At 39.6% G+C, this 15,071-nt stretch overlaps 2 protein-coding genes across 5 annotated transcripts in view; both read right to left on the reverse strand.

The window, feature by feature from the left end:
• Positions 1-15,071, reverse strand: part of SLC9B1 (solute carrier family 9 member B1) — a 73,585-nt gene that overhangs the window by 56,339 nt on the left and 2,175 nt on the right. Inside the window, exon 1 of one of the 2 annotated variants that reach the window (XM_027103399.1) lies at positions 7,838-7,937. The exons of the other annotated variant lie outside the window; for it this stretch is intronic. Within the exon in view, the coding sequence (XP_026959200.1) occupies positions 7,838-7,851 (14 nt within the window). The 5' untranslated portion in view covers positions 7,852-7,937. Of the gene's footprint in view, positions 1-7,837; positions 7,938-15,071 lie in introns of those variants that run through there. 2 annotated transcript variants of the gene reach the window in all.
• SLC9B2 (solute carrier family 9 member B2) overlaps positions 1-15,071 on the reverse strand; it is a 69,793-nt gene that overhangs the window by 8,659 nt on the left and 46,063 nt on the right. For 2 of the 3 annotated variants that reach the window (XM_027103397.1, XM_027103396.1), the window contains exon 13: positions 9,765-14,310. The exons of the other annotated variant lie outside the window; for it this stretch is intronic. In XM_027103397.1, coding sequence (XP_026959198.1) covers positions 14,089-14,310 — 222 coding nt within the window. In that variant the 3' untranslated portion in view covers positions 9,765-14,088. Of the gene's footprint in view, positions 1-9,764; positions 14,311-15,071 lie in introns of those variants that run through there. 3 annotated transcript variants of the gene reach the window in all.

A 15,071-nucleotide genomic window follows, 5' to 3' on the forward strand; every position in this document is an offset into this window, starting at 1 on the left:
TTCATTTGGCTAACTCCTTTTTAATCCCTCAGCTCAAGGACCTCAGAGAAATATTTATGACACCACCACTGCCCATAGACTAAGTAAGGTCCAGTTTTTTATGTTCTTATAGAATGTTGATCATTTTTTTCACAGCAGTTTTCTCAGTTTGTAGTCATGTATTGATTAGAGTGACTGTTTACTGTGTTTGTCTCATTAGGCTGTAGACTCCATAATAGTGTCCCACAGGTCCTTGAGGCTCTGTGCATTTTAGTTTTCAGTCTTTTTTTCACTCTGTTTTTCAGTGAGAATGATTTCTATTTATCTATCATCAAGTTCATTGATTCTTTCCTAGTTCATTTCCATTCTGCTATTGAGTCCATCCAGTGAATGTTTTATTTCAGATACTGTATTTTTTTTTTTTTTTTTTTTTTGCGGTCCGCGGGCCTCTCACTGTTGTGGCCTCTCCCGTTGCGGAGCCCGGGCTCCAGACGCACAGGCTCAGCGGCTATGGCTCACGGACCCAGCCGCTCCGCGGCATGTGGGATCTTCCCGGACCGGGGCACGAACCCCTGTGCCCTGCATCGGCAGGCGGACCCTCAACCACTGCGCCACCAGGGAAGCCCCATTTTTTTTTTTTTTAAGACAATGACTAGCTGACATTACTATTTAATTAGGACAATACAAATCTTGACACTACTACTCCAATTCAATGGACTCTGCCACTATTAACATTACTATAGTATTTAGTGTTTGTTCTCATTAATCAGATATTATCTTGAACTTTTATTCTTTTCAGGTGCCTAGATTTTGTTTCCACAATAAAATGGTAAGGTATTCCACGATTCAGAGCATGTTTTATATTCTTGTCTTTTTCTTAGTACCAAACACAATGGCTTTTCTCACCCATAGAATAAAGTTATTAACAACTTGTCCAGAATCCAAGGTTTTCCACAACATGGCATCAAACCATCTTGTCAGCTTCCTCTGTAGCTCTCTTGAGCCTGTATTTCAGTCAAATTAAACTGTTAACTGCTCTCCTATGCATTATTTGTTTTCTCTTATTTGCTTGGAATACCTTCCCACTGCATCTCTTCTTTGCAAATTATATCTGTTGCTTAAGGGTATTCCAGGAAAAGCTTCCTGCAAGGTATACCCAAAACTGGAAGTCATCTTCCCTTTTGAATTCTCACATCATTCTGTCACTTGCTCTACCTTCCTTCTCCCTCTCTAGTTGTCTATCCTTGGCCTTCTTTACAAGCTTCCTTTCCTTTATCTGTCCCTTAAATGTTGACGTTCCTTGGGATTCTGCCTTCTGCCCTTTTTTCTTGTCACTCTCTCTCTATTTTTTAAGACATTTATTTTACTACCAATGACCAATAAGCTGATGAGCCTGGCCTAGAGAAGACCTAGAGATTCTACCTAGTATATTTACCTAAATATTGAATATCTCTACTTGATCACCTTTATAAGCATCTTAAGCTAAGCTCAATGTATGTACAACTGAACCCAAGACCTTTCCCCACCAAATCTATTCCTTCTTCAGAGAATTTCCTATCTCAGAGAATGAAGCTACCATCTACCTAGTTGCTCAAATTAGAAACTGAGGAGTCATTCCTTCTCCCCTCTTTTCCTTTCCTGCTGACATCTGGTGAGTTACTAAATCATGATAACACAAGCTCCTAAATATTAAAAAATTTTGCCCACTTTTCTCCATATAAATTGCCACTATCCCAGTCCAGGCCATAAGCACCTTTCCCTCTAAACACTATAATGGTCTTTCCAACTGTTTTCTCCATGTCCAGCCTTGGTCCTCCCCCCTGTAATTTCCATAATGCATCTTCTAAAATGTACAGTGATTACAGCAAGTTCCTGCTTAATATTCTTCAATGGCATCCCATAGAAGAGAAACGTCCAAACTCCTCAAACTCAGCTTACAGAGCCCTCTGTTATAAGGGCTAATCTTGTCCCTGTGTATCTCCTCATTCTTCACTTGGCATTCTAAACTTCAACCGTACTAAACTGTAGTTCTTCAAACTTGTCATGCCGCACATCCCCAAGACTTTATACATTCTGTATGTTGCCTCCTCACCCAACACCCCTGCTTTTTTCCCAGCTAATTCTACATAGTTTAAGGAGTCATTCTTGTAGAAGCTCCCTTCAGTATGCATTCTTATTGCAGCATCCACCCCAGTATGGTAAGTGCTTGTTTAACTACCATCATTCTTTTACTTGACAAATATTAATTGAGAGTGCACTATGTAACCGGTACTGTATTCTTTATATAGAATTTAGTCACTATAGGGTATTGTGGAAGCACGTATGGTACATGGGGTCCAAGAAATGCTTCTCAGTGACTCGCATTTCCACTTATTTTCCTGGTAGATTGAATCAGTGCTGATTTCATAATCATTTCTGGGTTCTTTGAATTACCTAACACCATAGGTGGTAGATAAATATCTAATCCCATTAACTGTTGGATTTTAAACATATACAAAACATTCTCACATTGTAAGTGGACTCCAGCCAGCCATTACTTTCTACTTAGCAGAGCTTTTCTTTGTTATCATTTTGGATATAATGGAGTGTAAAAAGTGAAGAGGCAAACTACTATAGTGAAAGATATGGGACTTATTGTCAGAACACCATGGTTAGTAATTCTGCCACTTTCTAGGTATGTGTCCTTAGTCAAGACACTTAACCTCTCCAAGTCTCAGTTTTCTCATCTGAAAAAGGTAGTTACAAAATCAAATGAGATAAGAGAAAATAAAAGCATAACATAAAATATAAAGGGGTATCCAAATGCAATTATTATTATTGTTATTAAGGTGACTACAGATCAGGTCTCCCTGTTACTTGTCATCCCAGCTCTATAGGCAACAGGAGTTCCAAATCTCATCCTTCATCTTCCCTTTACTATTTAAAAGGTAGGCTTTTGTACTTTAATAAACACGTACTCATGAAAATGTTTAAAAAAACAAAAACAAAAGACAAATACTATATGATTTCACTTATATGTGGAATCTAAAAAATAAAACAAGCTAGTGAATATAACAAAAAAGAAACAAACTCACAGATAGAGAGAACAAACTAGTGGTTACCAGTGGCGAGAGGGAAGGGGCACCAGTATAGGGGTGGGAGATTAAGAGGTACAAACTACTATGTATAAAATAAATAAGCTACAGAAATATATTGTACTGCACAGGGAATACAGCCAATATTTTACAATAGCTATAAATAGAGTATAACCTTTAAAAATTGTGAATCACTATGTTGTACACCTGAAGCTTATGTAATATTGTATATCAACTATACCTCACTTAAAACAAAAGTCAGCTAACAAGTGTTGACAAGGATTTGGAGAAATGGGACCCTCGTATACTGCTGGTGATAATGTAACATGGTACAGCCACTTTGGAAAACAGGCTGACAGTTTCTCAAATGATTTAACATAGTTACCATATGACCCAGCAATTCTACTCTTAAGTATATTCTCAAGAAAACATATGTCCACACAGAAATTTGTACACAAATATTTATAGTAGCATTATTCATAATAGCCAAAACGTGGAAACAACCCAAATATTCATCAACGGATGAATGGATAAGCAAAATGTGGTATATCCATACAATGGAATATTATTCAGCCATAAAAAGAATGAAGTACTGATACATGCTGTGATAAACCTTGAAAACATAATGCTAAGTGAAAAAAGTCAATCACAAAAGATCACATACTATATGCTTCTATTTATGTGAAAGTACAGTATAGGGAAATCTATAGAGACAGAAAGTAGATTAGTAGTTGCTTAGGGTAAGGGGTGGGGAGGACATAAGGGTGTTAGCTCCAAGGTATGGGGTTTCTTTTTGAGGTGATGAAAATATTCTAAAACTGTAGTGATGGTTATATATATCTGTGAATACACCGAAAGCACCGAACTGTATACTTTAAATAGGTGAATTTGGTATGTATGGTATGGTATGTGAATTATATCTCAAAAAATCTGAGTTAAAACAAAAACAAAACACACACACACACACACACACACACACAAACAGCCAAAATATTTAACAACTAAATATTAAAGGGACAAGAGAGTCAGAAACACTAGCCTATGAAAGTCTAGAATTTAAATGTATTGGCCAAAAACCATCAGACCACAATTTTTAAAAAAATGTTAACTGGAAGGGTAGGTGGCACAAAAGAGTAATGATCTGAGCCATTTCTCAGTAAAATAGTAACCCATTGAGCTGGAAAGTCAGGGTATCTGGGTTCAAGGACTAGTTTAGCTACTAACTTAATCACTTATACCCAGGTAGTCTACCCACCCACCACTTTGGTCTTTCAGTTCCTTGATCTCCTTGGCTCCTTTGATCTTTTTTCCACCCTATCTCAGCTACTCACTCACAAGGCCACAAATATGAAATGGCCACTCAATTCTGCCCAGCTATGCTACTATGTTTCTCTAGTATTGCTACAGACTGAATATTTGTAACTCCTCAAATTCCATATGTGGATATCTTAACCCCCAATGTGGTATTAGAAGGTGGGCCTTTGGTAGGTGATTAGTTCATGAGGACAGAGCACTCACGAATGGGATTAGTGCCCTTATATGAGACCCAGAGAGCTCTCTTGCCTCTTTTGGCCATCTACAAACCAAGAACTGGGCCCTCACCAGAAACTGAATCTGCTGGCACCTTGATATTGGACTTCCCAGCCTCTAGAACTGTGAGAAAAAAAATCTGTTTATAAGACACCCAGACTATGTTTTTTTTATTGGTTATAGCAGCCTGAACGGACTAAGACAAGTATGACTGCCTTCTATCTTCGAAATGACTAGTTTATGTCTTTTCTTCACCCCTTAAACCTCTTATCCAAACATTCCACCTCTCTTCTACTGATCCTGCCTCATACTTTCTTTATGCTCTTTGAGAAAAAGAGAATTAACTTCAGGCAGAAACTCTCTCATCTTCTGATCACTGAATCTACTCATGTATCTGCATCTCTACCTATACTCTCTTTCTTCCCATTACTATAAATTTTATGTTCATGTTCCTGAGCCAACATACATTTCTACATATTCCCTGGATCCCATCCCCTCTCACTTTCTCAAAGATTCCCCTCCTAAGATATACGTTTTCTCTCTTATACTATATTTTCCCCCTCTATACTGGGTCATTCCCATTAGGCTAAAAACATACTTAAGTATCCCCATCTTTAAGAATCCTACTTCGACCCCATATATTCTTCTATAACCTCCATTTCTCAGTTCTTCTTCACAGTGAAATATCTTGAGATGTCTACAGTGTTATGTCCATTTCTTCACATCACATTTACTCTTCATTATGCTTGTCAAAATTCAAGTCAGATTTTTTTATTTCACCTCACCTCTCACCACATTTCAGTACCACTGGCCATGCTTTGTAGTCTTGGCTTTTTAAGTCACCACACACTTCGGACTTTCTTCCTACTTCACTGGCTACTCTTTCTCCATCTCCTCTGCTTGCCTCTTTTCCTCTGCTTTACCTCTAATCATTGGAATGCTTTCTATGAACACACTATCCCTAGGTAGTTTTATCTACATCCTGATGTCTCTCAACTTTATATCTTTGGTTCCATACACAGAACTCAAGATTCAGAACGAACTTTAGATTTTTAGTAAGCAGACCAAACATAAAGGTGAGCAAAATAAAAACAGTCCCCCCTCTACACATTTTCTTCTCCGGTCTTTTCCATTTGGTAAATGGCAAAACCATCCACTAGGAGCTTCTCTCTTTTTCTCACCCCTATATTTAAAACATCACCAAGTCTGTAGTCTCTGCCACCAAATATATCTCACATCCATCCATGTTTATACCACTTTAGCCAAAACTATGGTCATTCCTTCCTGGATTACCACAAGGGTCTTCTCCTAATGCTGCTTTCCATTCCCTATGACCCATTCACCATGTAACAGGCGGAACAAACCTTTATACAATAAATCAGATTATATTACTCCCTTCCAAAAAACCCCCTATGGGTTTCTTATCATACGTTAAATAAATTCCTAACCTGTCCCATGGGTAGAGCCCCATGGCCGATTCAAAGCCCTTTGGCCCCTATCTATGCTTTGGCTCCTAACTATCTCTCCAAGCTCATCTTGTCCCACTTTCTCTACATCCCAGCTACAGCATTCTTTATGATATTCTTTGAAAGAGTCAAGTTCTTTCCTACCTTGGGCTTCTGTAGTTGAAGTTTCCTTTACCTGCATTGCTCTGGTCCCAAATATTTCCATGGCTGTCTATTTTATATCACTGAGGTCTCAGCACAAATGTCAGCCCTTCAGGGAGGCCTTCCCTAACCAATCAATCTCAAGTAACCCCTCCCTGAGGTCCTCTCACCTCACACTGTTTTACTTCTTCCCTGCACTCACCATTATCCAAAATTTCTTTGTTCACATATTGTTTACCTGTTTATTTTCTATCTTCATTACAATTTAAGCTCCATGAGAACAGGAATCTTGCATCTTTTTAACCATCGTATTCACAGTGTCTGGCAAAACAGAAGATGCCCTAAAAATATGTGATGCATTCCTGTCCCTGAGCGAGTCACTCGACCTCTCTAACCCACATTTGTGGGCTTACTGTTGCTAGCCTTACCTCTGGGTTTGGAGAATACAAAAGTGAATAAGACATGGCTTCTTGAAAATCTCATCCATTTATCCCTTTTCTCATATTTACTGAATGTATATTGTACTATGTTCCACATACTGCTCAATCTCAGTGTTTAGTTCCTTCTTCAGTAAAATGGAGTTTTGTTAACCAACTCTATCTCATAGGCTATATAAACAGGATGAGTATGAAAATAATATACAAAATGAGAAGTGCTATAAAATATTACTTTATATATTGCTATTGTTACACCTGCCTCTTTCCTTTTGTCTGGTACTGGCCAGGAGTTTATGACAACAGAGAGTCAACTGACAAAACCAGTAGTACAAATTCTAGTACTCACAGAAGGTCATAAATATGAATATCCATTTCATAGGCAGATAGTGTCTAAAATGTCTGGTGCATGAATTCTTAAATGTGATAGTAATAAGTGTCACTTTCCCACACTTCTGTTGCAGTAACAGAATAACAATAACAAATAACAATACTATTTACACCTATGAAAAATGACAGAGTGAGGTGTGACCTCTCTCGGTGCCACCCAAGCCAATCTTCCCTCTCCATCACCCCATCTGATCTTTCATAGACTACAGGACACACACAGAGGGGCATCAGTGACCAGTTATGGGCCTGCAGAGCTCTTATAAGGACTCCTACATGATATGCCTGACACGTGGTACCTGTGCAACAACTGTCCTTAATCCTTCAAAAGCACTGATCTAAAGGGCTGGTCCACTGGGATAGAACAGGCGGAGTGAGGGGCGTGGGAGGAGGGAGGTGAGCCTTCCCAGGATCAGCAACCAATCCTGGAACACATCTCCAATCACAGGAGCTTACGAACGTTCATTTGCAGATATGCACCATTTGTACAGTAGTCTGCGCTTAATAAAATGAATGTTTCAGTCAGTCCTGACTGACAGACATTTCCTTACTTGCGAGTACCTGTAAAACGAAAGAAACGCAGGAGGAAGGGAGAGAATAAAGAAGAGAGATGTGGGGTGAGGGAGTAAAGACACGAGTCAGGGAGAGGAGAGAAAGAGGTCTGTGACTGTTTCCCCAGCGCCAGGCAAAGAAGCCCCCTAGAACTACGCTCCCTAGAACTGAAGGGGACGGAAAGGCGTTCCTGGGGGCTACCAGAGAGGAAAGACCGCGGGAGACAGGGGACTACTGCCAAAGGGGAGAGTGAAGACAAATAGGCCGTACATACAATTCCTTTAGCATCCGCCGCTGCCCCGGGAGCGGCCCTGGCGCCCAGCAACCGCCGCAAAGCCCACGCGCAGCTCTGAGGTACGGGTGGCGGAACCTCGGAGAGCGCAGTGGGCTGCGCGACAGCGGCTTCTGGGCGGGGCTGACGACGGCGGGGCGGGGCTAATGGCAACGAGGCTGGGCTAATCGCAACGAGTTGGGGGCTGGCGGTGGCGGGGCGGGGCTGGCGGCGGCGGGGCGGGGCTGACGCGTCTAAGTGGCGTCCTGGTCTTTCCAGGCCCCGGAGCCGGAGGGTTCCGGTGTTCTCCGCGACCGCCCGGTGTGTTTTCAGTCTGTTCAACCCTTTCCTTTCCATGTCTGAGAACACTGACCTATTGTGTTGTAAAAGTCAAGGGACGGAGTTGACTTCGGAGGGGCATTAGCCAAAAAGCAGCGCCAGGGGCTGCGCGTGCCAGAAGTAACTTGTCAAAACTCAGATCATATTTCCTCTTACGTCAACTTAAATATAGTGCAGTCTTAAAATAACAGTCTCTGGGGTCAGGACTGCGCTCAAATTTCAGCACTGCCACTTTGTAGCTTTGGGACCACAGGCAAATACATAATCTCCCTGAGTTTTGGGTTTTCTTATCTGTAAAGGATGTGGTGGTGTTGTGAGACTAAATGAATTGATGCATGGTAAGTGTCTGCAACAGGGCTTGATACAAAGTAAACAGACGATATTCTGTTATCAGTGTAAAACCTTTGTTTTGTTTTGTCCCCGGCACCATGAAATCTTATGTGGAAATCTTCATATGAAACAATGAAAGCAGAACTGCTCTGGTTTAAGGTGGGCCCAGAAGCTTTGGGTTCTCAGTGCCAAAGGTGGACTTCAAGTTTCCTCTATGGAATCCCCAAGCTTCCTATTATATAGACGAAAACAACTGTTATTGGAGAAAGTCTAAACTTCTTAGAAAGACAAACTGACCTTTCCTGTTTTTTTTTCTCCTGATACTCCAAACAACTTTTTCTCCTGCACACACTGTATTCCTTTTTGACCCCATGTTTTTTCTAAAGTCATTTCGTCTATGCGGAGTGTTCCCTCTCTCCTTTTCTTATTTATCATTTAAGATCTCATTCAAATTACAACTCTTTTTGGGGCGACTGAGTAAAAATTCTCTTTTTATTGTAACCCCTTCCCACTTTCAGCATGGTGTAGACAGCTCAGCAAGGATTTAAAGTCATTTTCTTCCTTGTTTTAGGAGAGTAGACAAGGTCTTTTGTGATTATACGGCTAAGGAAATGCTTTGTTCTCATGGTATGGAAGGAAAAAGCAAGGAGATCCCCAAGGATACTGGGATGAAGAACAAATGGTAGAGCTGGGAAGAAGGACCTTTGAGAGGAATCTGCTGGCCTCCAGGACACTATTCTGTGCCCCAGATGCAATGGACTGCTGGAGGTCAAATGCTTTAGGGTCAATTTAAGGAAGATGGAGGGCACATCAACAGAGTTTCAGAATTCTCACCAGGTCAGAGGGCTCAGGCCATATTTAATTTGAGTTAGTCAACTAAAGCATGTGATATCACTTGCTCCCAAAATGGCACGAAGAAATTCCCATCTGTTAACAGAGAACTAAATTATTCATATAGAAATATAATGTCCTGAAACATTTCAAAAATAATGTCCTTCATTTATTTAAAGACAATATAATACAAACTTAATAATAATCACTTAAAAAGCAGCTAAAGAAACATCTGAAGCTTTTTTGGTAACAAAAGTCAATAGTAAGTTCATAGCAATTAAATTGGTTATATTTGCAACAATGCCATTAAAAGCAAAAAAAAAAAAACTTTTGAGGAACAAAGAGAACCTTATTCATTACAGCAGTTTTTACTAAATTGGATATGAAAGTAGTTTCAAAAATATCTTCTGTATAAAGTATAAAGTTTCTGTATAAAGTTTCAAAAATATCTTCTGTACTTCTGAAAGCACTTCAATAAAAATAGAAATTTGGCCAATGATCTATTTGGTATGATTTAAGTGCCAATTTTCTTTTCCAGTCTTACCTCTCACTAATTCCCGTTATCAACCTTAAGTGTCGGCCGTTTACCCCAGGCTTTACTGTTTTCACACTTGGCTAATATGCCAGCCCTGTACCTAGCTGTTCCCTTCTTCGCTTTACTCCCTAATATCAACTCATCAATCCAAATCATACCCTTTCTTCAAAGTCCGGTTCAAGTATCACCTCCTTTAAGAAGTTTTCCTCACTGAGAACAGTTTTGAATCATTCATTTGGATTACAGCTATTTGTACACATCTTGCTGCCTTGTAAGGTTCTTGAAGGCAAGTATCTTATTCACATTTGTATTCCCCTCAGAGTCAATCTCCCACTAGAATTCAAGTTCCATTAAACAGAACCCTTGAATATCTTCTTCATCACTGTATTTCCCAGCACCTAGCAAAACTGGCACATAGTTAGCCAAGTTACAAGTGTATTCTGAGTGAGTGAATGAATGGATTTTAGAACATAACTCCATAAAGGCAGGGATTTATCTGTTTTATTCATTGCAAAATGAATATCTGAATATTACCAGGTGAATAAATTATTTTTTGGAAGGCTTAGGATTCATCGTATACAACAAAAATTCTTCAATCTATATGCCTTCCCAGAGGTCAAATGTATTTATGTTGGCTTTCACCCAATGAATTTGGTGGATGATATATCGTTCTGAAAATAAGACAACCCCCAGAACTGCAAGAGTAAAATTTAAGAGAATCAAAATAAAATGGGTGTTTACATTAAGAGTAAAATTTAAAAGAATCAAAATAAAATGGGTGTTTACATTAGTTTCAGTTTTCTTTATTGTTCTTTTCTGTGTTCTAAATTTTCTGCAATGAAAGTGTATTATTTTGTAATCAGACAAAAATAATCAGTACCATTTTTAAAGAATGTAATGGATGAGATCACTTGCAAACATAAGACTGAGGATATTTTGAGAACATTAAAGTCCAATCAATGTTATGGAGTTAATACCAGAGAGAAAAACACTGGACTGTGAAAATAACTTGAAGAGCTGAAGCCTAATCAGTCTGCCTAAAGACAAACAAACAGACAATAAACAAACACTTCTCAAAGGGAGAATGATGGTACCAACCCTAGGAAAAATAGGCATCTTGAAGAACATGAATTTACAGTGTTTGTTTAGCACTGTCCTTGGAAGTATGACACCCTTGCTGTGCACTGAATTGTATCCCCCCACCAAATTCATAAGTTGAAGCCATAACCCCCCAATGTGATGGCATTTGGAGATGGGGACTTTAAGAGGTAATTAGATTGGATAAGATCATGAGGGTAGAGCCCTCATGGTGGGATTAGTGCCTTTATAAGAAGAGACACCAGAGAGCTTGCACACTCTCTTCCATCCCCATTTTTTCACCCCACCCTGTGAGGACCCAGCGAGAAGGAGGTTATTAGCATGCTACGAAGAGAGCCCTCATTAGAGCCTGATCAGGCTGGCAACTTTCACATTTGACTTCCAGCCTCCAGAACTGTGAGAAAATAAGTATCTGTTGTTTAAGCCACTCAGTTCTATCGTATTTTGTTGCAGTAGCCCAAGCAGACTAAGATAGACTAAGCAGCCTAACATCTAAACTGTTATGTGGCAGGTAGTTTTCTGATACTGAAAGAGAATCTCCTCACTGACTCAGTTAATAAAAATTTACTAAATGCCCACCGTGCTCCATGCCCTGTGCAAACTGCTGAGGATTCAAAGATGACCAAGATAAGGTTCCCACCCCTCAGGGGTTAATTTAATAGGAGACAAACATATAAACAAACTGAAAAAAGGACCATAAGTACTATGACAGAAGTATGTATAGTGTACATACACCGTTCTTTCAGGCACCTAGAGGTTAGAGTAATGGTTCCTATCTGTGGTTGGGTGGGTGGAGTAAGTTTGATTGGCTTGAGTCAACACTGTATCAAATTAACTCTGAGTTCACCAGCCAAGTCAAGAGCTGTGACTTACAATGTGGTGACAAACCTGAGACTTCATGGTGAGCCCTGCAGAGACCAATACTGGACAGACAGCCAGAGAGACTTGGGTGTAGAGTAGAGGTAGGAAGTAGCCGCATGCTCTGAAAATGGCATAGGCTATGACAGTGGCTTACTGTGCTCTTCAACTATTTCTACATTCTGTAAATTTCCATTTCTAATTCTTCTTTGGGGCCTTGAATATTTATAACAACATTCTCATTTACTTATACTAACTGTATTTTGTATTAGTTAAAAAGTATTCAAAGCCTGTTACATGGAGAAGAGCTACTGGTGAACATGGGAACCAGCACTGACTGCAGCACCCTTGGGCCTCACATGCCTTTTGCTAAGTCCTAATCATCCCCCATGTCCTAACCCTAGTCCTACTTTCTCTGGAGGCTGTGTCTAAACTGCACCTCCCCCTGGATTGATAAGGTGCTCCTGCTACGACCTCCCTGGCGCCCCTCTACTTCCTGCATCATGGCACGTATCATACTGTTTTGCAATCTCTTGTTTAGTGGTTGCTCTCCTCTATCAGACTGTCAGATCCTTAAAGCTGGAAACAATATTAGTCTTCATGATGTGCCTGGGTCACCAAAGGCTTTCAGTAAGTATTTGTTGGATGAATCTAGTTTCAGAGCTTGTGAAAGTAGAGGACCAGGTGAGCATTAAGTTTATGGTGCTACCCCCAAGGTGCACCTGGCCAAGGAAGTTCATCCATCTGAACTTCGGTATACATTAATCCAGTCCAATTTGAGAACATAAACACTAAGGGAATACAGTCCCAGAAAGTAACCAGAGTCAGGCTGACATAAAAATGAAGATTCTATGGCTTCATAATATGTTAGCTTAATAAAAATTAAGCTAGTTTTGAACAGACGTGAATGTCATGGTGGAAGGGGCTGCAACAGTAGTCTAATGATAAGATTAGTTCAATATGAGATGTTAGCCTAACAACTAAATGAAGGGTGTATGTACCCTATTCGCACTTCTGTCAGAGCACTTATATCCCTTTTTACAGTTTGTTCATATGTTTGTCTGCTAATAAATCAGACCCTTAGGTAGTCTAATGACATGTTTATTTACACATGATTATTCTAACAACTAGGCAGGAGTTGACCTAGAGTAGAGGAACTTAATGGGTGACACACAAAAGCAGAGACGTTCTGTTGATCAAGTGGGATAAAATGTGACTTTTGCAGATAAGCCTTTCTTCTTATCTTCTCTACTAGCATGTTGCAATCCCTGAAATTCCTGCCACAGAAGTCACTCTTTTGGTTAAAGTTACAAACTTTACATGGTCCTTGTTAACCTGTAAGAAGATGCTATTAGGTGATGGCAACACCCAACACGTTGGTACTTCTGGCTCTCCAATCTGACCTTCCCATCTCCCAGGATGTGAATGCTTAGTGAGAGACACTTTCTCAGCCTCCTCACAGTGGGGTGTGGGCTTCACTAACATTATGTAAGAGGAGAGATGTGTCCAACTCCACAGCACGTCCTTAAAAATAAATTGCTTGCCTTGGACTTTCTTTTTTCCTTCTTCCTGAGGACTAGAAAGGGGACAGACATCTTTAACCTTTGTCCTAAGCTAGGGCATGGCACAGCCTCAAGACAGAAGGACATGGGTCTCTGAGTAGACTGCATGAGCAGAGTAACACTGTCAGCTGGTTTCATAAGAGGGAAATAAATTTCTCTATTTAAGTACTTCATTTTTCGTTTCTTCATTATAGCAGCTTACCTGACCCTGATTAATATGATACTCATGAGGCTGGTGTAGAGATTGATAGAAATTGAAGAGGGATTGTGTTATGGTATTTTAAAAAAAGAAAAGAGGAGCCCAAAGCAATTCAAGGCATGAGAGGCCAGGTGACCATGAACCGTGAAACTGTAATGGTAATAGTAAGTCAGAGCAAGCTGTTGGTTAGCAGAACAGGACACTGCAATTAAATTGTGGTAGTACATTCAAGTGTATATGTCCCTATAAAAATTAAGATATAATGATGAATAGTGTGTGAAAGAAAAAAAAAGGCAGAGATCAGGTTGGAGATGTAGAACATTACCCCCATCCCCCCCAGATGGAAAGGGTAATGGCTAAAAATGCTGTTTAGAGAAACAGCCACACTTGGTTCTAGTACATTTTAAGCTTAAACAGTACATATGTCAATATCCATATGGAAAAAAGTTGCCTCCGAGAGCAGCTTTCTGATGACTATATTCGGCATTCTCTCTTTTCACCTCTAAACCTGTATAGAAGTCTCTCCTTCATCTTCTTCATCTTTATTTTGATGTTCAGCTTTCTGGAGAAGTCTGGGGCCTAGCAAACCAATAAGTAGACTTCCAATTGGGGCTGTGATGAGGATGGCCAAAAATGCCACTGTCAACACATCCATTCCATATCCTTCTAACTGTTTCTCTCCATGTGATCTTGCTGTGTCCAAAGCCACAGATCCTATTGCAGCCTATAAAAGTTTAAAGGTAAAGTTGGAAGCATGATAAGACAAGCACATAGAAAAAACGGTTATTTTATCATTTGCAAAAACAAATTTCTTGTTCTTCTGCTCAACTGACAAAGTTCTATTAGTCTTCTTTCAAAGTGTACTACAGTTGATTTTAATGATCTAAAAGCTCTCCCTGCCCTTGCATAGGGAAAGAATGATGATTCATATGTACCTATTTGCATAAGGTAAACTTACAAAAATATCAGGCAAATATATTTCAGAACACAAGGCAAATACAGACTTAGGATATTAATTAACTATAACAAGATTCTATATACTAAATTCCTCCTGAGTAAAGTTGAAAGTTACTGAATGGTCATCTCATTCTTTTGTCTTTAGGAATTTGGAATTAAGAAAGGACAAGGTGAAAAAATGCAGTGATACTTACTGGAAGATGGTGAAATTTTACGTGAAAAAACATAAGAATATTGCTGTAGAGCCTAAGCTAATTGTTAAACATCAAGAAACTTGAAAGTGGTAGGTACCTTTGAAACTTGAAGTTAACCTTATTAGGAATTTGATGAACTCTTTGCCTTAGGAGTTGGTGAAATGTTTTGTTTAAAATTTATCTACTGGGAAGTATTATGAAAACTCTTAGAGACAAAATGCGATATTATCAGTGCACGTGGGGAAAATACATTAATCAATCTGGTTATCCTCTTATTGGCACAGAACATAGCAATGAAACAGAAGACAAAATATCAGTGTGGATGAGACACAAT

The sequence above is a fragment of the Aethalodelphis obliquidens genome, unplaced genomic scaffold (assembly GCF_003676395.1).
Source record: "Aethalodelphis obliquidens isolate GAN/ISIS:26980383/991018 unplaced genomic scaffold, ASM367639v1 scaffold6, whole genome shotgun sequence".
Taxonomy (NCBI): domain Eukaryota; kingdom Metazoa; phylum Chordata; class Mammalia; order Artiodactyla; family Delphinidae; genus Aethalodelphis; species Aethalodelphis obliquidens.